The sequence below is a fragment of the Corvus kubaryi genome, unplaced genomic scaffold (genome assembly GCF_017639235.1).
Source record: "Corvus kubaryi isolate FWS band 111438036 unplaced genomic scaffold, C.kubaryi_AGA036_p1.0 37361, whole genome shotgun sequence".
Taxonomy (NCBI): Eukaryota; Metazoa; Chordata; class Aves; order Passeriformes; family Corvidae; genus Corvus; species Corvus kubaryi.
Genome location: NW_024581118.1, coordinates 308,956 through 334,687, shown reverse-complemented (window position 1 = coordinate 334,687; position 25,732 = coordinate 308,956). Strand labels below are relative to the sequence as shown.

The window sequence follows — 25,732 nt, the reverse complement described above, 5'->3', positions numbered from 1 at the left end:
GCAGACCACTGAAAAAATGGGAGTACAAAGATCAGCTCTTCTAATATCCCTTCTTGGAGTGCAGAGACAGGATTCGTCCTCTATGTCTGATAGGAGATTAAGGCTTGGAAGCAGATACAGAAGGTCTTGTGCTACCAGTGGAGAAGCATTCCTGGGGTTTCTAAAAGCTGTATATAAGTTTCTAAGTATATAAACTACAAAAAAATAACTGAAATCAGCTTGGGGTATTTCTGCATCAGACCTTGTTTTTCTAGAACATAATGAGTTGGGCATCAGGTTAGAAAATGATGGTTTTCTAGATGCAAAGGATCACATTGTTACTCCATTTCATAAGTGCCAGCAAAATTGGGCACCAATATGCTTGAAATTTAAAAAAAAATCCTGTTCCCTAAGCAAAAAGAAATTGCCAACAAGGATCAAGAGGAACTATTTAAAAACAAAAACAATATTAAATCAAATTACAGGGAGTAGGTTGATGGAAACAACCATTGATGAAAAAGATTTCTGTAATTCACATTTAGTCTTATTTTGATTAAGTAATACTAAAGATATCTGTGTGGCCCTTATTCAGTGGACTAACAACAAGTAACAAAATGTATTTTAGAAAATAAGGATCAGTGACATTTTAGTATGCACTGTGTGTTCTTATAAGCTCGCAATGAGATTTTCTTTTTGCTCAGTACTGTTCAATATCTTTACCAAAGAGGTGAAAGAAAATATATAATCCCTGATAGTAAAAAGTGGCCATGACCCCAAAGTGGACAGAATAGCAATTCCTGCTGGTAATGAGTCAGTTGTGCTGCCTGACTCAGGTTGTCTGATAAAAAGGGCTTGTTCAACAGTGAAGTCAAAGGCAAAGTCATATGTCCAATGAGGAAGAACGCACGTCAAATATAAACAATAGGCAAATGTCTTCTGCCAAACAGTGGCAGTGTCAAGGACTGAGGGGGGATTGTGCACAACCTGCTGAATGCAAACTCTGTGTGGTGCTGTAAATAAAGCAGCAAATGTGATCCTTGTAGATATGAGCAGTGGAATATCAAGCAGAAGAAGAAAGGTTGCATCCTTTTCATGTACAGCATTAGCAAAACCCTTCTTTGTGGAACAGTGACAAGAATTACATTAGTTTCGGAAGCCAGGCTTTGTGGCGGGAGACTAGGGAGGCTCAGTCTAAGCTCATCCTTAAAGATGTTAAGGAGTGTCTTGATCTGCTTGGGGGACGAATATGTGATATGTGATGAAAGTGGGCAACTTTATTCAGAAAAATAAGGACTGGTGAGATGCTAAGAGTGGATCCCACACCACTTCAAACTACAAATATGTTGTGTGGGTTCAAGTGAAGGTAATCAAGTAATAGGAGAAAGTGCCTGGTTACCTGATGGATTCTCTGTCACATGAAGGCAGTAAATGAACACTCAGACATCTTTCAGGAAGACAGGTTTTAGCTCAGAAAGGGTGGCTTGATGTGGAAATTTTCTATGCATGCATCCTGTAGAGCTCCTGTAATACAATACTTGAGATAGGGACATTGAGATACTGATAGTGACAAATGAAACTTCCATGAGGAAAGGACACAGAATTTAGCTTCTAAATCCCTGATCATTTTTGTTTGAGGAACACTTCTCCCCAAGTCTGAAAGTATAATCCTGTGAATCCATAGGAATCTCAACCAAAATCTGTGTTACTCTTCTAGCTCTGCGCTATAGAGTCCAACCAAAACAGTGCTCTACCCTGTAAATGATGTATTTCAAACAGCTGAATTCGTGCAAAAATATTGTCTTCATCATTCAGACAAATATTTGTGCTTTGAGAACCTAATAGCAGGATTTTTTGCTTAACATAGAGAGAGACAATTTATCTCTTTAACAAATGGCACTAATTAAGCCAAAAGGAAGTACAATATTTGCATGGATATGTCACTGTAGACACACCACTGTATGTCAACCATCATTTTTCCCAGTGTGGATTTTACCATGTTTTATTCAGACCAAAAGCCAACCTTTTCCCATAGGATTTTTGCCTGAATAGGAGATTAGTTAATTATGTGGAAGTCTCTTCTAGTGGGGGAAAGATTCCCATTGGGTTATTCTTTCCATCAGTCATATGGATTTAAGACTCAACATTATCCTTGGGATTCCAGAAAGCTGGGATTCTTCTTACAACCCCAAATCTGCAACTGCATCCCACCGCTGAACCTTGTGAGGAGCTGCACTTACCGCAACAGAGCTCCCTGCTTCATCTGCCAGTTAAAATCCTGGATCACTGGGGCTCCCCAAGTGAGGCTGAATTGTGTCTGTGTATCCAAATTTAATATCATACATATAAATTAATACTTTGCCCAAGATATATAACATTTAACAAAAAAGTAGGTGAGACACAGTGATGTACAGCCATCCCAACCAAGGGGTTGAGACAAACACCCACATAGTCCTGAAAACACTCAGAGTTATTTGTAATATCAGCTGCACTTTGAGAGGTGCTCTGAGTCACAAATTTAAGTTGTATTTTCTAGCTTTATGTGGCTATGAAAAAAAGTTTGGGATGGTACTGTGGAGGGGAGGAAAGACAGAAGAATAGAGAGGGCAGAGGTTGTTTCTAAAGTTTGACACAAACACTGGTGGCCTTTAACCCAAAATGAAACTCCATTTATATCCTAAGGAGGTATGGAGGAGAAAAAACAGGGCCCATGCAAAAAATCTTAATAATTGAATAAAGATAAGACTCAGAACAAAGTCCTGCGTCAAAGCCACATGAAATCCCCACCGCTGTTCAACGCAGAGAACCCACTTGCTCACCTTGGCAAGCACACCAAACTCCAACCAGCCCACTTTCATTTCCCACTGCCACTAAGAGGAGCACTGAGCATGGGCCACTGTTTAACCCTCCTGCCCTGCAGCCAGCTCAGGAGGGGAACCTCTGAGACATCCCCGCACTGGCTTTGGACGTCAGTGCGAAGTGCTGGGACACACTGAGCAGCATGGACACCCAGCAGTGGGATCTGCTGCTTAAAGTGCATCTCTTCCATCTTGGCCTCCTCACAGTTTCCCTCCTCCTTCCTTCCCATGCAAGCGATGCCACCCAAAGGACAAGAGCCAAGGCACCAATGTCAAAAACAAAACCTAATCCATGCAGCTTTGCTAACACGCCAAAGCCCATGCTGGCACTCTACCAGACAATGAGCTTTTACTTGCTTTGACTATTAAATCACTTCCCCGTGTGGCCCCAGCTCAGGGAGCCCTAATACAACTGTGTCCAGAGCTTGCAAACCAAAAGGCAGCTCTGTAGAGCAAGGTAGAAAGCAATTTTTTTCAATCAAAAAAATACAGTTCATTTTGAAGATGGTCTTGGATAAAATACTGGGATTAAAGGTATCACCAGACAAGGTCAGAGGCTCCAGGTTCTCTGTCATGGTGTTTCAGAGTTGGAGACGGAGCCAACAAATATCTGGATTTGAAAGGAAGGTGCTGAGATTCGCTTCTTTGTAGGTTCTACAGAGGAAATGGCTTGTACTGTCCTGTGGATATGTGAGAATTAGAGGATAGTTCTGATGATTTCTTCAAACTGAAATGAGGGGTTTGGTGGGGTAAAATGGTATCTGGTTGATTAATGTGCTGTATTTTGATACTGATTTTTTTTTTCTCTATTTTCTTTTATTAATTTTTCTTCAATTGTAGAAGAAAAGACCCCTCTGGAATTGCCCACATCCCCTATTTTGGCACTTTAGACACTTTTTTTCCTGCCTTTTTAAGGTTCTGAATTTCTCCACAATCCGTTCTTTTCATGTGCAAACTTCTATCTTCAATCACAAAGCCTTGCTCATCAGCCACAGTTTTATTTCTGCCCAGCTCTACAAACAGCTTCATCTCCAGGGTTGGATGACCCCTCAATTCCCCTTTCACCCTCTGCTTATCAGCCTGCAAGTAGCAGAGCTTCATTGGGGCCTTCCTGCTCTTGCAGAAGAAGATTTCAGCCTTCCTTCCCCCTTCTGGATGCACGGTGCCCAAAAGGTCCAGCAATGTGGAGTCTGGGGTCCATGGGGATGTTCAGAGTGGGGCTCAGAGGCAGCAAGTTGGGTAACCCCCCCCCCCCCCCATCCCCAAACACAGGACTTTGTCTGACTCAGTCACAGGTACTTGGCTCTTTTTACAGCTATTTTTTGGGTACTGTCAAATAGATGGTCCTAATCAAATCTATATCATCCACCTGTATCCAGACTGCCTCCTCTCCTGCACATGGATTTATGGGTGATGGTTTGCTCCAGGTCCACTTCTACTTTCTTTGGGAGGAAGAGATTTGTGAGATGTCATTCAGATGTGGCCCTCTCATAGGGAGTTCTGGTACTTCAGATATTTTAAACCTGTTTGGCCATGGAGTTTCCCCACCCACCTCATGTCAAACAGTGCCCAGGACCTGGACTTGCACAGAAAAACAGTGCTCCTGTTTTTCCTGACAGCCTGAATCCTGAAAATCAGCAAATGCCCACTATTCTTCCCTTTTGTCTAATTAAATTTTCCTTAGACCCTATGTGCATCTGTTATTGAAGAGAGTTAATATCCCAACCAACAGCTGGGTAAAAACCATTTCTGGTGGAAAACAATGAAAATGGACTCCTGCTATCAAACATAAAACTCTCTTGCTTAGTTCTTAAGAAAACTTGAGCAATTAAAAATCTCAGCAGGCTGCTCTTTGATGATCCACTGCAGTCCTTGTAGAGGAGCAGCACTGAGGGCTACTGCATCCCATAGCAAGGGATTTGAGATGAAAGGATGGAGTTTTCTAAGTAAAGAGGGATGAAGAGGCAGGAGCTGAGGCTTTTGTTAATGACAGGTTGTTCTTATATCCTGAATTTCAAGAATCACTTTTTCTTATTTGATTGACATGACTAAACTGCGGAACAGTTTAATGAGAGTGTCACTGCCTGGGACAGAGCTGGGAGAAATGCCTGAGTGGAATGACAGCTCACCCTTTCCCCTTTGCTTGAATGGGAATACATCGGCAAATGTCCAGAAGCAAAATTCCTTCCCCCTCCATCTAACAAAAGCTGGTCAGGAGCTTGAGAGAGACTTTGCTCTGCTGTCTGCAACATGAGTAAGAAGTGCGGGTCCCTGCAAGGCTGCCTCCTGGTTCCATTTCATCCCCGGCTGAAATCTGAATGCGCAATTAGCTGGAGGGATCGATCGATGGAGTAGGAGGTGTAATGGGGCTCTGGGAGGACATGACGGACAGGGAGAGGCTGACTGAGCTCCGGCTTGGCTCCGCACGGCACTGGAGCTCAGCAGCACTGGCAGAGCGCAGCGGGAACGACTTCACCGGGGCAGAGCCAGGACAGATCTCACTTAAAATACCCGGGGTGGTGTATCTGACACGGGGAGCTGCGGCATCCCTGCTCACCCCTCTGTAACACAGCGGAGGAGCTTCCACTGATATCCAAGCCGCTAAAATCATAGCAAACAGCCGAAACCTTTCTTCGGTGCGAGGGGTCTAGGAGGGCAAGTTGTGCCTAGCGCCAAGTGCCCCTGGCTCACCGTGGCAGCGACAGCAACTCCCGCCAGCCCAGCCCTGTGCCGCGGTGGCTGAGTGACCGACACAACTCCACGCCCCGCACTTGCCCGAAACACACTGAAAAACTGCAGATTCTTGGCTGCTGGGAGGACAAAGCGGCACCGGCAGGACTGCAGCACCCATGGTTCTTCTGGGGGCCGCTATATATCAGTAGATGTCACATTCCCATCACTGCACCCCATACAGACTCGTTTTTCACAGCCTTTTTCATTAGCTTCCTGCATCGCAAGCATCTCCTCTTCATGAACCAAAGTGAGAAGTTTTCCTGAGCACGAGATTAAACTCCATCAATAACTTCTCAGGGATTCTTTTAAAACATTTATTAGCTCTTAAATATTTAGCAGTATTTATTATGGTCTCTGAGACATCACATTGTCTTTATGATAATGCCACCTCCCAAAATGTGCCACATACCTTATTTTACTTCCACTGACTATAAAGAAACCTGGCAGTGAGAAATCCAGTCCTACAACCTCATTCTAGAAGGAAACAGGGGCTTTGCTTCTATTTAAAAACCATTTGCACTCACTGTGATGCTTTCACCTCCTGCACTGTCGTCTCTGATGGTTTTTAGCACCAACCTTTGCAATGCCAAGGGTATCAATTAACTGCATGCTGAACACCAGCAGGGGCAGCCCACATCTCTCATGTGACCTTGGGCAGCTCATTTAACTGCTTGACTGGTGCAATGGGGAGAGCCACATCCTTTCCCTGCCAGGCTGCTGCGGGTCGGGTACCACAGTGATGGGGGCCAGAGGTAGGAGTAGGTCATGACTGTACTGATCTTTGTGCATCTGAGCGGCAACTGGCCCAAAATGGGCATCCTCACGTCTGCACACTTGGGCTTCCAAAATCCCTTCTGGCAGCAAGTCTGGGGCACTGCAAGAGGTCCTCTGAGCCAAGGAAGTCCAGCTGTGTTGAATGTTTAGCACAAGTAACTCCAATCTTAACCCTAACCCTAACCCTAACCTGAACCTCCACCTGGGACTAGAGAGCCCAAAGCAGCTTTCTCTAAAGACTGAAAAATCAGCCTAAGATAGAGATAAAGCCAGGGCACCTCTGGATTTTGACATGAGCATGCCCTCTCTGGTATTTATAACCCCTCAATCCAAGCACTTCCATGATGCCACCAGTGCCCAGCCAAGCAGGGCTAGATTTTCAGGATGCCCTGTGTGGAGAAAGTCAGTAGTGCCCATCACAACCCTGAAATAAACCAGGGCCAAGGCACAAGCTCTCATTGCACTGAAGCACCATTGTTGCTGGAAAAGGCAACCTGGGTCAGAAACACTTTATTTTCCTCTCCCTTTTCAGCATCAACTAGTTTTCTTCAGTAAGCCTGAGCCACTGGATGTATCTCGGTCATACCAGCAGAAATTTGCTAAATCAATATTTGGGTACAGAAAAGCCTAGATTCTTCAGAAATGTGCATTTTCAAAAGCCACTGTAGGGCTTGCCCCAAGAGAAGATTAATTGAGATAAGTCTGTTTCAAGGCTGGAATAGGAAGCACAGGCAGAGGTGCTCCCCATGGGATGGGTGGAGAACCCATCTCTGAGCCAGGCAAGGAAGAACTTGCTCAGTCCCTGCTCCACAAAGGTTTCTATTTTCACTGAAAATCCATCGGCCCCTAATTGAGCTTAAGCCTTCCCTGAGGAGATGATGTTTCTCTGTGTTTCATTGTCAAGGAAAAGCAGAAAATCCAGTCTTCCCAACACAAGCTGGTTTGGAGATGCTTAAACACTTAACTTTGCTTCTGGCACCTTTGCCTTGTGCAAAGATATGGTTGATGTTTCTTTTTGGGGAAAATGGGGGAATGGGTCTGCAAAGAGACAGGGTTTTGCTGATATACTGCTGCAGTAACTGGAATGTGACATCCCTTTGGTGTCACCTTGAGCCTGAAATCCTACCGTGGCTCTGTTGGCCCACGCCCTCACCAGCCTCCCCTCAGCCTTTCTGCCTCTCTGTAGGTGGGATGTTTTCTGCCTGCACAGTCCTGGTTCAGCCAACACAGATCCCAGACAAGGTCAGTATCTTCACATGCTTTGCCCTGGGTCAGACACACAGGGGTCAGCCCCATGTGGAGGCAGCCCAAGACCAGCGACGAACTGCTGGGCAAAGGCTCCTCATCTCCGCTCCATGGGGAACTGAGAACCATAAATCCTCTGCTCCTGGTAGGGCTGTGATCCTGCCACATGTCAGCCCAAAGGAGCAGCACGACACATGCCAGGACATAAAAAGCACTGCCTTTGATGCACTACAACAGCTTGGAAATGAAAACAAACAGAATGCTTCCACAGGGAAATCAGGGCACTGGAAAACAAGTGTGGAAATCTGCTGGGGTTTTATTTCCCCTTCATTTTTTTTTAAAGGCACTGAGTGACACCAATTTCCCTGACTGAGATGGGGACTGGGACCTCTCCAGGGATGTACCTGTCCTATTTTGGATGAAAGCGATGTATAAAACCATGGCAGAATAATGAAAATATTGCCTTTTGCTGCTACCCTTTTGCTGTGTGACTCTATCCATGGGCCCAGGATAACAAAAATCACTTCAAAGTGGAGCAGTTGGGACTATCTGGAATACCTTCCTGTTTGCTTGCCAAACAGTTTTCTCTCCTGATATTTAGACTCTCATCGAAGTTGGTATACAACCACAAAATGCCAGCTCTGGGCCAGATTCGCACCATAAATTGATGTTGCTTTCTGTGGGTGGCATGTTACATCATCTTACACCAGCTGGAGAGCCATTAGCCTCAAAAATCCTGGAGGAGAGACAGATTTCAGCTGAAGTAGCTCTGACTGCTTTCTCCCAGCCAGCCACAGGGATCTTAACTCCCCTAGTTTGTGCTTACATAAATGCTGGCATTTTATGTAAATGCAGGGGCATTTTACACTGACCACTGGCAAATCCACATTTTGACACATTTCGACACATTTCTTCCTAAAAAGAAGGAAAACACTACACCGGAAGAGGAAAACTCTCTCCCCTCAACCACGCTACACCATATACAGCTCTTGCTGATTTGTGGGGTGGTAGCTGCTGCATCAGACAAGGAAAGGTACATGACTTTTCACTTTCCACTTCAATATCACACATACAGAAAATCTTCTTAACTAGAGATGCTTATCCTTCTCTTAGGGCTTCTAAGCAAGCTGTTTCAGTGCTGCCCTGCAGAATAGAGTTCAAAAAACCTACTTTAGGTGAAGCCCTCTTCTTCATCCATTTTTAGAATCACAGAATTATTTGGAAGAGACCTTAAAGATCATCTTGTTACAACACCCTGCCATGGACAGGGACACCTTTCCCTAGACCAGGTTGCTCAAAGCCCCATCCAACAATCTGCTAAGAGTTGCTTTTACTTCATTAGATGCTTTCCCTTATTTCATTAGCCCCAAGACCTCTAAGATACTCAGGTAGCAGCCCTGGGTGTTGAACACCTCATGGAGGTATTTAACATGTCCACCCACTCAGCTGCGCACCCCTCAGGTGAGATCCAGCATGGTTTTGAGAACGTTCCTGCTCTCCCTGCGATACCAGAGTGGAGATTTCCAAGCAATAAGTTATATTACTTCTCTGTAGAAGTAGAGAGAGTGGCAGCACTGTGCTGATCACCTGTCTGACAGAAAAGTAGGTCCAGTCCCTGCCTGGAGGAGCTGGTGGCACTTCAACTCAAGAAGCAGCTCCCTGTACTTTTCCTCGTGTTGCTCACCTGATGGGCACTGTCTGCTCCCTTCTGCTCCATTGCAGCAGGATTAGCAGCTACAGGAGGGAAAAGCATCTTGGCCAGGCTCTTCCTCAAATGCTCCTTCTCAAGCTCTAGGACCTGAGAACTCTTCTTCCTGGGCTCCTGTGTAACTTCTCAGACACACTGACCCTTGCAATACTTCACTTCTAATAAAAGAGGGAAAAATAAGATATCTTCACTTTCAATTTTGATGATATCAAATAGGTTGTCCCTCTACAGCTTCATAGGCGAAACCCAGATTCCCTGGGACCAGCCAGGACCCCTGCCCAGGCCCACCTAGCTGGGGCTCCAGGAAATGCTCTGCTATTTCTAGGTCAGCTTACGGTGACTCAGTCTCCTACTTTTATTATTTTAGTTAGTTAGTTAGTTAGTTTGTTTGTTTTCTGCTTGAAGCCAGGAGTGGTCAGGAGATGGTGATAGAAGGAGTCACATTAGTTATCACTTGTGTGGCTCTTAGTTGGACACTGGTGGGGACCTGGGTGGGCTGGGAGGGTCAGGTGCTCCAGCATCACCTCTCAGGGCCTTTCACTGCCTCCGCTTCCACCACGGATGTTGAGGCATTTGGCGGCCAGTGCTTTTTTTGTGCTTATGAAAAGCTGATAAAACAAATGTGCATCAACACCTGAAGCCCTTCCCAAATTTGTTATTTCTGCAGTGCCTGGGTACAGCTATGGGCTAATGGAGTGGGGGAAAGTGTAACAGAGCAATTAACTCAGAGATGAAAATCATTAAGCATTAGGGGGCTTAATGGGATTTTTCTACCAACTACAAGTCTCCTGGGAATCTGACTGAGATTGTCTAAGAGGCACTGAGCATGAGGCAGGACAGGCTATTTGGGTCAGTGGGACACTGGGATCTCTGAGCCAGGCTTGCCGTGGTCAACCCCATTGTGAAGAATCGCTCTCCTGCTTCTTCCCAAAGGAGGAACCTTCCTTGAAGAGCAGCCAGGGCTTGCTCTAGTAGAAATGTCTCTTCTGGGAGCCCAGGGAAGGGAGATGTCAACAGTTTCCCCAGCTCTAACCAAGATCTGACTGTGGATGAAGACACTGGTTGGGACAAAGAACAAGGCTCTGGGGAAGGCAGGAGAGCTGGGCTCTGGGAGAAGGACACCTCTGATGAATACATCCCTGATTTAGCATTCAGAGGGCTTTTATAAATATACACATTCATATATATCTACATGTACATATACATATATATATATATATACACATATACATATATATATATGTATACATACACGCACCATTCAGTTAGACTGAGAGTAACTGCTGGCTCCTTGCCCACACTGAGCTCTGGAAGCACCATTTAGATCCTGCAAGTGCTGCTAGCTTGAGAATAAAACAAAGTGTGCTGGTGTATCTGGGTCACTCTCTCCTGCAGGAGAAGGGGTTTTAGACAGTGGGAAAGTGCCTCCCTTGCCCTTGGCACCTCATGGCCATGTCCCACCTCCTGTCCAAGGATGTCAGAGGCCAAATTGCTCAAAATAAAAATGAGACACTTGTGAAATGGTTTTGCCTTCTCCATCACCTGTGGCTGCACACCTTCTTGTACCAACTCTCAGGGAACTGCAATGAAGGCTGTTGCAAAGCTTTCTTTCCTACCTGCTACCTTGTGTGTGTTTTCAGAGAGCTGGCACAGTGTGAGCAAGCTGCAGCTTCAATCCCCTGTGGGGAGAAGGGCATAAATCAGAGCTGGCCTGTGGCTTTACTCTGAAAAAAAAAAGAAAAAACAGAAAAAAGGAAGTCTTAGGGGTGCAGATGAACCAGGTACAAAGGCAAAGCAAATACAATTTGAAATTACACCTTGAAAAGTTGAACATGAGGAATATTTGATTTCATTAACGTCAATTTAGATGATGGAGCAGCACCAGGGGAGCCAAAACATTGCGAATAAATATACTCAGTGAGAACCTCCAAAAAGAAACATCTCTTAAATAAAGACTGGTTTCCTATTGGGGAAGTAGGATGCTATTTTTTCATTCAAACTGGACAAAACCATCACTTTTTTGTTTTGTAGCCCTGGAGCATATCCTCTGATTGGTCTTTCCCTACCATCATCTCTCAGGAAAGCAGCAGAGATGAAAATACTTGAAGTGCATTTGCAGAGCAGATGAGCAAAGCTGGGCTGGGAAAGTGGGAAAGTGTCACCAGTGCTCGGGATGGGTCCAAGTGTCACCCCTGTCCCTTCCCTCCCCAACACAGCAAAGCTAAGGTCATCTAGCAGCTGGCAGGCACGGAGCATGGCTGAAAGCTTCCCATCCCACAAGCAGGCTGCTGGGGGGCTAATGCATATCTTGGCAGGGCCATCACCCTGAGGTTATTTATGTCAACAATGTTTAAAAGCCATTGAGGCTGCCTGGAGCATTACAGATGATTTACACCAGAAAAGGAATGAGCTCTTTGCTTACAAGCTGACATCCTTGCATTGGTGTGGCAGGATATAAAGTGCTCGTAGAAAATGAAAATACGGGAGGGGATTTTCTGGGGTCTGGCACAATCTGTGGATATCACAGGTATTCAACAGGCAAGAAATGGGCTGGGAAAGGGCTGGGAAGCCATGACAGAGGGCTTAGCTCAAGGACAACAAATGGGCCAGAAACCCAACTAATTGTCAGAGAAGTGGAATTAAGATGCCAAAGACTTAGGACTTTTCAGACCAAAATCTACTTTTGCCAAGCAAAAATCTTTGCACAAGCAGGGAGGGAAGGTTGGGAGCTGCAGACAACTGATGAAAAGGAATACAGCTGGGGATAGGAATACAAAACTACTGCAATGTCTTTGGCATTAGCCATGTCTGCAAGGAGACCATTGTCTTGGTTTGAAAGACAGGTGTCTGCTAAGGAAGGCAGGAGCCCCCCTTGGAATGGCAGATGTAACCCCCCTTCCCTCCGAGTTATTATAATTTGAAATCAAGGGGCTTTTAGACAAAGATGTGGGAAATAGGAATAACAGTTCTTTACTATTATATATCTATATGTGTATAAACAGTCAAACAAGCAACAATAACTATGGCAGTAACAGCAAATAATCACAAACTCAGTCCCAGCCTTCTCGGCTGTCAGGCCCTTTCCCCTCGGGTGCAGTTCCGCTCGCAGCCGGCAGGGGCGCTGGCGGCTCCCGGTGAGCAGGGCAGGTGCGATGGTTCCCCCGCGGCTGCAGGGGGCGCTCCGGAGCGAGCTCGGGGAGCATGCGGCAGTGGTGGCCTGGGATCCTGGGAAGGGATGGAACAAAAAAGCTTCACAAACTCCTGGGCAGCTGATCCCGGTGTCTGGCTGGACCTTCGGGAACGGCAGGCTGGAACAGCAGGCTGGAACGGCAGGGACAAGCACAAATCCCGGGTGGCAGACGAGATATATCCAAATGGGGAACCCTCCAGAGGTCTGGGCGGGCAGGGCGAGCAGGTCTACAACATAGTGAAGGCTCGAAGCAACGGTGAGGCAGGGCGGCCACAGCCCGGCTCCTAGCGGGGCAGGGAAGGTGGGCTTTGGGATCCCGGGGCTTCTCCAGCAGAAGGAAAAGCAGCCAAAGAAAGCAGCCTCCCTCTCTGTCCAAACACGGGACCGGAGACCAACTGCCCACACACCCAGGTGAAACAAAAAAGCTAGCCAGCTCTTTTGTTTTTCTGAAGTACCCAGGTATTTGTTCCCTTAGCAACATGTTTGGGGGAATTCCTTTAACAGAAAAAAAAAACAAACCAGGAGAGCTCCTAAAACCCCAACATTATCCACCCCAAATTTTTCCCTTACTAACAGGTTCCATGAAACTTAACCCTTTTAACCATATAAATATGTACATCACCCGAATTATATGCATATATACATGCTGATACAAGTACAGAGCCATGGGTAGTTCACCCTAAAACAAGGTCCCCTTGAGGTATGCACTGGGTCTCTCCATCCTTTTGCATCACCCACCAGCTGCAACGTGGTCCCTGAGCGAAGACAACCCCACGGATGGGTCTGTCTCTGCTCGAGGCAGAATTAACCCAAACAGTTTTTCCAAGCATACCTCTCATGTGCACCACTGGAACCTTATCCCCCGTCTGTTGTTTGTAGGGGTTTGGATTGGGCAGGGCCTACTCGGCTGGTGGAGCCTCAGGTGTTAACTAACCAGGTGGCTCTTGCTAAATGCAACCTCCCAGTTTTTGAAAGTCCCCCACCCAGTGCCTTCAAGGTGGTTTTAAGCAGTCCATTACACCGCTCAACCTTCCCAGCTGCTGGTGCATGGTAAGGGATGTGGTACACCCACTCAATGCCATGTTCTCTAGCCCAGGTGTTTATAAGGCTGTTCTTGAATGAGTCCCATTGTCAGACTCGATTCTCTCAGGGGTACCATGCCTCCAAAGCACTTGCTTTTCCAGGCCCAGGGTGGTGTTCCGGGCAGTAGCATGAGGCACAGGATAGGTCTCCAGCCACCCAGTGGTGGCTTCTACCATTGTGAGCACATAGCGCTTGCCTTGGCAGGTTTGAGGCAGTGTGATGTAATCAATCTGCCAGGCTTCCCCATGCTTGTATTTGGACCATCGCCCACCATACCACAGGGGCTTCACCCGCTTGGCCTGCTTGATCGCAGCGCATGTCTCACAATCATGGGTAATCTGGGAGATACTGTCCATGGTTAGATCCATCCCTCGATCTCGTGCCCACTTATAGGTGGCATCTCTGCCATGATGGCCTGAGGCATCATGGGCCTATCGAGCTAGGAACAACTCCCCTTTATGTTGCCAAGCCAAGTCTATCTGGGACACCTCTATTTTCACAGCCTGATCTACCTGTTTGCTGTTACGATGTTCTTCATTAGCCCATCTCTTGGGGACGTGAGCATCCAGATACGGACCTTCACGGATAGCTTCTCTACCCGAGTGGCAATGCCCTTCTACTCCTCAGCAGCCCAGATTGGTTTTCCTCTGTGTTGCCAGTTTGCCTTATTCCACCTTTCCAGACAACCCCACAGAGCATTGGCTACCATCCATGAATCAGTGTAGAGGTAGAGCTTTGGCCACTTCTCTCTTTCAGCTATGTCCAGAGCTAATTGGACGGCTTTGAGTTTAGCAAATTGGCTCGATCCACCTTCTCCTTCAGTAGCCTGCGCAACTTGTCGTGTGGGGCTTTATACAGAGGCTTTCCATCTCTGGCTAGTGCCCACAATTCGGTAGGAACCATCAGTGAAGAGGGCGTATTGTCTTTCACTCTCTGGTAGCTCATTATATGGTGGGGCTTCTTCGACATGTGTCACCTGCTCCTCTTCTTCTTCAGAAGATAACCCAAAAGTCTCACCTTCCGGCCAGTTCGTAATTATTTCCAAGATCCCAGGGCGACTTGGGTTTCCAATTCGGGCGCGCTGCATGATGAGGGCGATCCATTTGCTCCAAGTAGCGTCAGTGGCGTGATGCATGGAAGGAACCTTTCCCTTGAACATCCACCCCAGCACCGGTAGTCGGGGTGCCAGGAGGAGTTGTGCCTCTGTGCCGATTACTTCTGAGGCAGCCTGGACTCCTTCATAAGCTGCCAAGATTTCTTTCTCTGTGGGAGTGTAGTTGGCTTCAGATCCTCTGTAGCTTCGGCTCCAGAATCCCAGTGGTCGGCCCCAAGTCTCACCAGGCACCTTCTACCAGAGGCTCCAGGACAGACCATTGTTCCCGGCTGCAGAGTAGAGCACGTTCTTCACCTCTGGTCCTGTCCTGACTGGGCCAAGGGCTACGGCGTGAGCAATTTCCTGCTTGGTCTGGGCGAAGGCTTGCTGCTGTTCAGGACTGAACCCCAGCGGAAATCGTTCTTTTTTCAGGTAACCAGGTAGAGAGGGCTCACGATCTGGCTGTACTCGGGAAGGTGCATTCTCCAGAAACTTATGGCACCTAGGAAAGCTTGTGTTTCCTTCTTGTTGGTTGGTGGAGACATTGCTGTGATCTTATTGATGACCTCAGTGGGAATCTGATGTCATCCATCTTGCCACTTTACTCCCAGGAACTGGATCTCTCGGGCAGGTCCCTTGACTTTGCTCCTCTTGATGGCGAATCCAGCTTCCAGGCGGATTTGGATGATTCTCTCTCCTTTCTCAAATACCTCTCATGCCGTGTTCCCCCACACAATGATGTCATCTATGTACTGCAGATGTTCTGGGGCCTCACCCTCTTCCAGTGCAGCCTGGATCAGTCCATGGCAGATGGTGGGACTGTGCTTCCACCCCTGGGGCAGTCGGTTCCAGGTGTATTGCACGCCCCTCCAGGGGAAGGCAAACTGAGGCCTGCACTCCGCTGCCAGAGGAATGGAGAAGAATGCATTGGCAATGTCAATAGTGGCGTACCACTTCGCTGCTTTGGACTCCAGCTCGTACTGGAGCTCCAACATGTCCGGCACGGCAGCGCTCAGCGGTGGAGTCACTTCATTCAAGGCACAATAGTCCACAGTCAATCTCCATTCCCTGTCAGACTTGCGCACAGGCCAGATGGGGCTGTTGAAGGGTGAGTGGGTCTTGCTGACCACCCCTTGGCTCTCCAGCTCGCAGATCATCTTGTGGATGGGGATCACAGCATCTCGATTTGTCCGATACTGCTGGTGGTGCACTGTTGAGGTGGCAATTGGCACTTGTTGCTCTTCCACTTTCAGGAGCCCAACTGCAGAAGGATTCTCAGATAGTCCAGGCAGGGTGTTCAATTGCCTAATGCCCTCTGCCTCCACAGCAGCAATCCCAAATGCCCACCTGAGTCCTTTTGGGTCTTTGTAATAGCCATTCCGGAGGAAGTTAAAAGCCCATGAATTCCTCACTTTCTCGACCCATAGTGCAAACTGGATAACAGCAATGGTAGCCTTAGTCAGAGGACCCATGTTTAGGTAAGGAGCTGCAAAGGGGAAGAATATAGCCATGACCACCTGCCACCTGAACCAGGGTAAACTAGACCACATAGTGCTGCCTAACAAGGTTCCTATATCCAGCACACAAAATGAAGTTATCCAGGAACTGTTATTCCTTTTTCACCTCTCTCTCTTAATGCCCTCAGGCCCCACATTGGGCTCCAAGCTCTGTCTTGGTTTGAAAGACAGGTGTCTGCTAAGGAAGGCAGAGGCTCCCTTGGAATGGCAGATGTAACCCCCCTTCCCTCCGAGTTATTATAATTTTGAAATCAAGGGGCTTTTAGGCAAAGATGTGGGAAATAGGAATAACAGTTCTTTACTATTATATATCTGTATGTGTATAAACAGTCAAACAAGCAACAATAACTATGGCAGTAACAGCAAATAATCACAAACTCAGTCCCAGCCTTCTCGGCTGTCAGGCCCTTTCCCCTTGGGTGCAGTTCCGCTCGCAGCCGGCAGGGGCGCTGGCGGCTCCCGGTGAGCAGGGCAGGTGCGATGGTTCCCCTGCGGCTGCAGGGGGCGCTCCGGAGCGAGCTCGGGGAGCATGCGGCAGTGGTGGCCTGGGATCCTGGGAAGGGATGGAACAAAAAAGCTTCACAAACCCCTGGGCAGCTGATCCTGGTGTCCGGCCGGACCCTCGGGAACGGCAGGCTGGAACGGCAGGCTGGAACGGCAGGCTGGAACGGCAGGGACAAGCACAAATCCCGGGTGGCAGACGAGATATATCCAAACGGGGAACCCCCCGGAGGTCTGGTCAGGCAGGGCTAGCAGGCTACAACATAGTGAAGGCTCGAAGCAACGGTGAGGCAGGGCGGCCACAGCCCAGCTCCTAGCGGGGCAGGGAAGGTGGGCTTTGGGATCCCGGGGCTTCAGCAGAAGGAAAAGCAGCCAAAGAAAGCAGCCTCCCTCTCTGTCCAAACGCTGAGACCCTGAGACCGACTGCCCACACACCCAGGTGAAACAAAAAAGCTAGCCAGCTCTTTTGTTTTTCTGAAGTACCCAGCCATTTGCTCCCCTAGCAACATGTTTGGGGGAAATTCCTTTAACAGAAAAAAAAAAAAACCAAACCAGGAGAGCTCCTAAAACCCCAACAACCATGAACCTGATCCTCACAAGCAGCATATTTCACATGAAAGGCATAACAAATTTTGTGAAAGGAAAAGGTCTTTTCTGAGAACATGGACCTGGGGGCTTGGAGGAAGCACTGCAAGACCAAAGCAGCCACAGTGTTTGAAGCAATGACCCCCCAAATCCAGCGTCCTGTTTCCAGAAACCCAGAGGAATGACTGCTGCTGGGATCCACACCTCCAGCTTGTGCCGGGGCACACACCATGGCAGGAGGCACTGCACCCTCAGCCCAGGGTGGGCCATGAGCCACCAACATCCCCAAGTTCTCTTACAAGAGCTAAAGTAGTTTTGTCTGGCCTTGTGCGGAGGGGAGTACTCAAGGCCTGATGAACTAATGGGTCAGGACACACTTGGCCATGAGGGCCTATTGCCCTCTCCATTTAGCCACTGAAGAGTGTGTCAGTCTAAGGAGATTCAAACTGTAAAAAAATAAAAATAAGCTATAAACACAGCAGCATGATTGCAGTGAGGACACATGTAGATGCTGCAAACTAACACTGCAATTTTAGAATCACAAAATCATGTCATCATCTAGGTTGGAAAATACCCTTTAGATTGAGTGCCAAGGCCCCCACTAAGCCCTGTCCCCAGGTGCCACATCCACACGGCTTTTAAATCCCTCCAGGGGTGGGGACTCCACCACTGCTCTGGGCAGTTGAGCTGTGCCAGGGCTTGACAACCATTTACATGAAGAAAGTTTTCCCAATATCCAAAACCCATTTCCTCTTTTCCTGTCCCTTGTTCCCTGTGAGCGGAGCCTGACCCCCACCTGGCTCCACCCCCAGGGAATTGGGGAGACCCAGAAAGTCCCCCATGACCCTTCTTTTCTCCAGCTTGAGCTCTCCCCAGTTGCCTCAGCCACTCTTGGTGCTCCAGACCCTTCCCCAGCTCTGTTCCCTTCTCTGGACATGCTATAGCATCTCAGTGTCTTTCTTGTGTCACCCTGAAGTCATGGTGCGACCTGCCCTGAATCCTCTGCCCAGCAGTAAGGGCAACTGCTCCTGACACCATGCCAGCCCTACCAGTGGCACAGCTCCTCTCCAAACAGGATTTGATGTGTAATTTAAGAAAATGTGATCTTTTTAAAGGCTTTTGCTTTGAAGTGGATAACTGTGAAGGGCTGGCTCAGCTGATGGTTGCATAAACAAGCAAGACAGCAGAGTCTCCTGACAGACACAGCCCTGCAAGCAATGTGCTCTACCCCAAAACCAAGTGAGAACTGTCCAGTTTGTGATGTGAAAGGGTGCTCTGCAAGTTGTGGGCAAGGCAGAACCAGAAGGCAGGTCTTCCCATTCCCTACACCGTACTGCTGCTTCTTAGCCCACATTTGCCCAAATACTTCCCTTGCAGGGATCTGTCAATAAATGTGTTATTTTCTCCATGCATATTTAAATTATATGTGGTGTTTCTGAGGTAGACAACAAGCTCTTGAAAATGCAGATCTCAACGTAGGAAGCAGCCTCATTTTTACAGGTTTCTCTAAAAATTGTTCAGGTTAAAACCCAAATGAACAGTTTTGATGGTGATACAGGGTAGCAGCACCCTTCTCCTGCCAGCAGCAGAGCCCTCCCTGAGTGTTGTGAGGCCATCAGCATCCCCTCAGATCCATGCCATGGGCAGCGACACCTTCCACTAGACCAGGTTGCTCCAAGTCCCAGCCTACCTGGCCTTAGACACTCCCAAGGATGGGGTATCCAAAACTTCTCTGGGCACCCTGTGCCAGTGCCTATTTTCTGCAGAAGTGTTTTTTTAAGGCAGAAGGTGGTGGTGGATATTTGGTGTGAGCTCCTAGAAGCTGGAGCTGAGACGACAGGCTAGCAGCATGGGTCACAGTGCCTGAAGATGTGGAGATGGTGCCAGGCTGTTTAAATACAGACTTTGAGATATTGGTAGACAGGAAAAACCTTTGGCTTTTGCCATCAAGAATTCAAGGCAAATTAATACCATCAGCCACCTTTGAGAGCTTGAAGCAGAGAGTTCAGCTCCTCTGAAAAATGAACTTTTTAAAGAGGCCATATGTGAAGATGAACAGATCAGTGTTTTTAATCTTCTTTTGGCAGGGAAAATCACGTGAGGGCAAACCAGGAAATAATGAAAGGATATGTTAATTTAAAACTCAATGGCATCTTTTTTGTTAGGGAATTTCCTTTTTATTTTGATTTGCATTTAAAATTGCATTGTGATAAAAAGGTAAACGCTGATTCATCAATCTTGGTCTCCCCGCCCGTGCAAAAAAAAAAAAAAACCAAACGCAAGCATACTGTGCTTTTTTGCATGTGCTCTCACAGGATTTTGAGGGCAGGGAAAGATAATTTTGGTGGATCCAATTCAGGCAATCAAATTCTACTCCCTGCACCGATCAAATTATTTAAGCCCACTTTTCCCTCTCTGGAGGCTGGTGTCTCCAGGGCACAAGAGCTGGGAAGGCAGCCAGAGTGAGGATTTCGGGTGAGTCTGAGGAAGAGGCTGTATTGAGGCTGGTAAATTTCCTACAGGCTGTCACAGAGGCCTGAGGCTACTCAATGCCCTTGAGGGGGAAAAAAAGGTCCATGGCAATTATATTTCCGTAATTGACTTTTAACTGACACAGTAACTGAACAATATTCCCAAGCAGAAATTTCAAAATTTGGAGGAAATTTCAAAATTTTGCCCAAGTGACTTAGAATCCTGGAATGGTTTGGGTTGAAAGGGACCTTAAAGCTCATCCCATTCCAACCCCTGCCATAGGCAGGGACACCTTCCACTGGCTGGGGTTGCTTCAAGTCCCATCCAACCTGGCCTTGGACACTTCCAGGGATGTGGCAGCCACTGCCATAGTGAGAGCACCCGCCCTTCCTGAAGGACCTCTCCCCATTCTCCAGGGCAACACCAGCCGCTGAGTTCAGTGTCTGAAGGATATGATGCACAGTGACATCTTGGGATGGCTGATGTATCCCAAAATCACCACCTCGGTTTCAGAAATGCTCCTTTCATTTGCAAATCCAAAATACTTTATAGACCTTCCACTTGAAGAAAAAATGCTCTTTCTAATGGCTTATTGTGCTGGTTTGGGCAAATTTGGAAATATATCCTCTGAGAGAAGGCAGGTTACAACCATCCCTCCCCCACCAGGTTCAGGAAAAAATAAATTTTCCTCGAAGGAAAGTGAAAGAGATGAAAGCTATTTATTTAACAAAGACACAGGAAAAGGATAATGATGCTAAATAATAAAACCTCTCACTCTGCTGAGAGAAAACCTGGGAAAATTTCAGAGTCCTTCCATAGATCTCTCTCCCCCTTCTTGAAGCTGGGTCACGGTGGTGGGCCCACCTCCAGGGCCAAGGTCTCGGTGGAAAGTCCTCCCAATATATTCTGATGTTGAAACCATCCAGCAGAGAAGAAGGGAAAAATCAGAGTCCCAGGAAAACAAAGTTCAACTCTCCGGAGGAAAAGGAGCTGAAAAACTGGCCAAAAGCTGGCTGAAAAAAACAAGCCGGGTGCTTCCTCCCACTCCTGTCACTGCTGTTGGAAGCAAGAGGAGTCTGTGTATATCTGTGTGTCCTTGAAACACTGCTTTGAAAGTTCTCTCAGTTTTTTTCCTCTCCCCCCTCTCAGGCTCAGTTTAAAGGAACAGAGAAGGCAAAAAATTAATTTCTGGGCATAGAACAGTGATATGGGATATAACATCATAAAGGCACCCAAAGACACTCATCAATCTTATCTCCCTTTTTGCTTTTAGCTTCCCTATCTTCTTTTCCCTTGCTACTACCTCAATAGATGGGGTAGATATGTAGGAGACCAGGTGAGTTTGGCAATTTGTTGCCAGCATTTTTATCCTCAAATGCCACCTTTAGGAAACTGAAACTGGACATCTCTTAGCATAGTGGGACATGGGCAGCACATGATATTGACACAGGCAGGGAGGGGTGTAACAGCTGTGCAGCTGCAGAGGGACTGGCTGGGCCATGGCTGGTGGGTGCTGTGGTGTTGCAGGGCTCAGTGGGTCCTGCTAAATCCCCCTGCACCCTTTTCCTTGTCGTCTCTCTCCAGAGCGAGCCCGGGATTACCTGCACAAGACCGGACGCTTCATTGTCATTGGTGGCATTGTCTCGCCGGTGCACGACTCCTATGGGAAAACGGTGGGTTGTCCCTATTTCCTCTTACTGCCTCCTGTGTGAGGTGGTGTCTCTGAAGTCAGGGGTGAGCGCTGGGCAGCGCTGCCTGACCTGTGGTCCCTTCACGGCCCTCCTCTGCCCAGGGCAGCTCCTGACCTTGGGAAAGTCGCAGGGAGGAAGGAGAGGATGAAACCTCTCAGTCTTTAGATTAAAACTGCAGATAAAATGAGCCAAAGTACTAGACAGCAAAAAGAAACATCCCCACCCAAAACAGCAGTGGTAGGTTGGTGGGGTTTTTTTGTTTGAATTATTTCAAAGCCGATTTTTTTTGGTGTGTGGGGACTGAAATGATGCAAACAAGTGACCTTTAGAAGCACTTGTCAAATTAGGAGTGGGGAGCTCACTTGTCTCCTGAAAGCTGGAGGAATATCATCAAGAAACCACACCCTTGGGTTGGCCCTGTTACAGGACAGGGCTGGGAGTGGTAGTGCTGAGCATATCTCAGCACCCAAGCACGTAGCCAGGGTTGAGCCCAGCAGGGACTCCTCCCCTCCAGCAAAGAGGATCTTAAATAAACCTCTGTGGGCAGGAAGGAATCCTTCTGGTCTGTCTCACATGAGTGAGCCTAATGTTCTGCCCCAGAAAGGTTTGCAAGCCCAGGCTGGCCAGAGCACAAGGCTTTGTAACTGTTCTTCCTTCACCCTCTCATGCAGGGGCTAGTCTCGAGCCGGCACCGCTTGACCATGTGCCAGCTGGCTGTGCAGTCCTCCGACTGGATCAGGTGGGTGGCAGAGTGGGCACCTGCCATGGCACCAGCAGCCCTTGCCCCTTCTCTGCACCGTGGGGGCAAAGTCCTGCATGCAAAGTGGAGATGCCACCAACTGGTAGAGCTCCAGGATGAACTTTCTCTCTCCCAGCCCAAGCTTAATTAAAAATCAGAGACCTTCCCCTCCCAGTCCAGCAGAGAACAGACAAGGAGGGTTATACCACCCTTCAAGGGAGCCCTCAGGATTCAGGGAGTCATTCAAGCCCCTCACTGAGCCTGCAGTGTCTGGGTTAGACCCAAAGTCATTCAGGTCACTCCAGCCTTGTGCTGTGGCACCTTCCCTTTCCACACATGTAGCACCAGCCTGCAGACTTTCACCTTCCCAGCACTGCCATGTGGCATCTGGTGGCTGAAGTGACACCAGAAGTATCTTGGGCTGCCCTCAGAAAGAGAGCTATGACACACATAGTCACATCCAAGCCAAACAAAAGCTGGTTAGTTGGGTACCAAGCATGGAAAGATGCCCAGGCACACATTCAGGTCACCAGAGCTCTTAGGGATCACTGCGTGGGAGGGCTGGAGGAAGGATATGGTCCATGGCAGGGCTGAGGGAGCAATGATGGCTGCTCATGGCCAGCCCAGTGGGGAGGAGGTGGCATGGGCAGGAGGTCCAGGCAGTGGCCATGAGTGACGCTATTGTTTTGTTGGGCTCCCCACAGGGTTGACCCCTGGGAGTGCTACCAGGACACCTGGCAGACCACCTGCAGTGTGCTGGAGCACCACCGCGACCTGATGAAGGTGAGGCAGCCCCTACGCCATGGGTGCAGGAGGGTGAGGGCATGGGGAGAGTGCAGGGGTGGGGGTGCTCTTCCACCAGCTCATGCGCATCAACAACCAAAATATACCAGAGATTAACAGAGAGAAGACTTTCAGGAACACAGTGAGACCCTGACCTAGAAGGGGTGAGACCTTGTCACAGCTGCTTTGAGGTCTGGGCCCTGATGGTGGAAGGAAATGGAGCCCTCCGGCTGGACCCAGCAGCCGTCTTGGACCCAGGAACACCAGGAGGGCAGCAGGGCTTAAGGCAGAGTCAAAGCAGGAGTGGGCATAAACCATATCCTTAGTTTCACCCTGCTTGCTCCTCCCTGAGGGGAGGGAGGGGTGGATGGGCCTCCTCGCTTACCAGCTGAGCCAGATTTACTGTATGAACCTGACAGAGAGATTTAACAGGAAAATTCAGCACCTGGGAAGTCCCCAGGGAGCACAGCACCAAGAGGAGAAGTTCCAGGCAGGCCTGAAAGCCAAGGAGGAAGGTGACTGCCCCTGGGTGACCAAGGGAACAGGGGTAGCAGAGCTGCTGGTATACTCGGATATAGGAAGAAAACCAAAGATAGGAAACGGATGAAAGAGCATTGTACAAACTCACAAGCAGCCCAGACAGGAGGCACAGGAGAAGCGTTAGCCAGCCCAGCAGAATGTCCATTGCATCCAGGGACCGTGATGTTGAAGCCAAGGAGTTGCAAGGAGATGCCTTCCTTCTCCTGCAGGTGGAGGAGAAGAGGACATGTTTGCTCCTTGCTAGCCCACACAAAAAAGTTGATACCTTAAACACAAGTCATTATCCACAGGGTCCTGATAGCCCCAGGCCCATTTGGTGAGGTCAGATGGGACTGGGGACCCTAAAGTGAGCTTGGATGTACCTATCACAAAAGATGACCTTCAACCAGGGGTGCAGAGGCTTGTTATAGGGTCAGAAAGGTTTTGGGAGGGTGCTGGGTGAAGACACTGTTCCAACTACATCCTTCCCTGATTGCAGAGAGTGACTGGCTGCATCCTCTCCAATGTCAACACACCCTCCATCACTCCTGTTATCGGCCAGCCCCAGAACGAGTCCTCACAGAACATCTACCAGAACAACGACAACATCTCCAGCAAGCCCACCGCAGGTAGGTGTCAGCGGCGTAGAGAAGAGAGGGATGACTACTTACCCCACACCTCCCAGCCAGGGCTGCCAAATATTAGAACTGTGCGCCATCACCTTATTTTTGGATGGGCGTCTCACCAGTCTTGGTGCACCAAGTCCAAGGTGGGGCAGGAGTGTGATGCAGGAGTCAGCATCCAGCACAGCAAGGGCAGAAGCCAAGAACAGCTTAAAATGGCTGTGAAATCTGCCTGGACTTCTGCTGGATGTTGCCTAGGCAGTGAGACCAGCAAAAGGAAAGACTACCTAGTACCCACAGGGTGCATGCAAGGGATGAACTGGCAGGAGAGATGATGTAGTGGGATCCCCTACGAGACAGTGGGATGTGGATCATAAAGGTATTAGCTGAGAAGAGGGAACATTACTTAAATCCCATTAAAATGGGCATCTTACGATTTTCTTCATGATTTTAGCTGTCTAGCTGGTCCCTTCAAGGCACAGTGGAGCACTCTCGGGAGCTAAGACCATGAGAGGAGGTATTGGGAGATACAGGGAGTAGTTCCACACCCAGGCACAGGAGCATTTTGCAGAACCAGGGCAGCTGAGGCGCTTGGACGGGTTAATTGCACAGCCTCTCTCCCATTAATTTTCTTTCTTCCCCTTTAGCAAAGATCTTGGGGAAGGTGGGAGAAAGCCTGAGCCGGATTTGCTGTGTTCGCCCACCCATGGAGCGCTTCACCTTTGTGGGTATGTAGAGGAAAGGTCCAGCATCACCTCTAGAGATGCAGCTCCCAGCCTTCCTCCCAACCCCTCTTCGAGGCTGGGCACCAGCACCTCTCTTTTGCTTCCCTTTCTTAGATGAAAATGCCAACTTGGGGACAGTGATGAGATACGAGGAGATCGGTAAGTACACAGCCCCTCTCCACATTGCTCCCACTCCTCTGGGCCAGCGCTGCATGCCTTGGGAACATCTGCATGACAGCTCTGGCAGATACAGGATCATTTCACCCTGGTGCCAGCTACTGGGGCTCAGGGATGCAACGGAAACAGCTCTTAATTGGGCTGAGCCTGGTTCTGTTGACAGACAGCAGCCTGAAATAAGAGAGTGTGCAGTGGGGACACAGCTCCCAGAACTGGCACAAACCTGCCATGGCATCCTGTCCTGAGAGTCCCCTCAAGTGCCATCAAACTTGGGCTCCCATGGTGGTGTCACCCCATCCCCATATTGCCTGCAGCCTTGCAGAGCCTCACACAGCAGCAGGAGAGATTTTGGCTGCCTGACCAGCCATGGTGCCTCTTGCTCCAAAGACTTTTAGGGGTTTTAGCATCACCCAGACATCACACAGAGCTCTGCATGGGGACCTTGCTGGTGGTTTTGAGACTCATTTCAAGCACAGCCTGGCACTACAGCCATGCTAGCACTAGCACCACGCAGAGCCCAAAGACTTTGGCCACCTGGGAATGCCAAACAGGGAGGCATCTTCCCATGTAGCCTCTTCCCACCCCTGGGGGTGGGGTTTATGGCTTTTCTCTGGCAGTTGTGCAAATTAATTAATCTTTATGGGCCTGTCAGAGCAGAAAACTCCTTCCCGCAGCACCATTTTCTTGCTGAGCTGCAAAGCCAACCCTCAAAGTGGGGGGACTGGTGCCTGTTCAGCCCC

The 25,732-nt window shown here is 48.5% G+C and overlaps 1 protein-coding gene across 2 annotated transcripts in view; it reads left to right on the top strand.

Moving 5' to 3' along the window:
• Positions 1–25,732, top strand: part of NMNAT2 (nicotinamide nucleotide adenylyltransferase 2) — a 31,670-nt gene that overhangs the window by 966 nt on the left and 4,972 nt on the right. For both annotated transcript variants that reach the window (XM_042033816.1, XM_042033815.1), the window contains exons 2-7: positions 21,320–21,408; positions 22,098–22,165; positions 22,870–22,948; positions 23,967–24,096; positions 24,738–24,818; positions 24,930–24,974. In XM_042033816.1, coding sequence (XP_041889750.1) covers positions 21,320–21,408; positions 22,098–22,165; positions 22,870–22,948; positions 23,967–24,096; positions 24,738–24,818; positions 24,930–24,974 — 492 coding nt within the window. The remainder of the gene's footprint in view (positions 1–21,319; positions 21,409–22,097; positions 22,166–22,869; positions 22,949–23,966; positions 24,097–24,737; positions 24,819–24,929; positions 24,975–25,732) is intronic.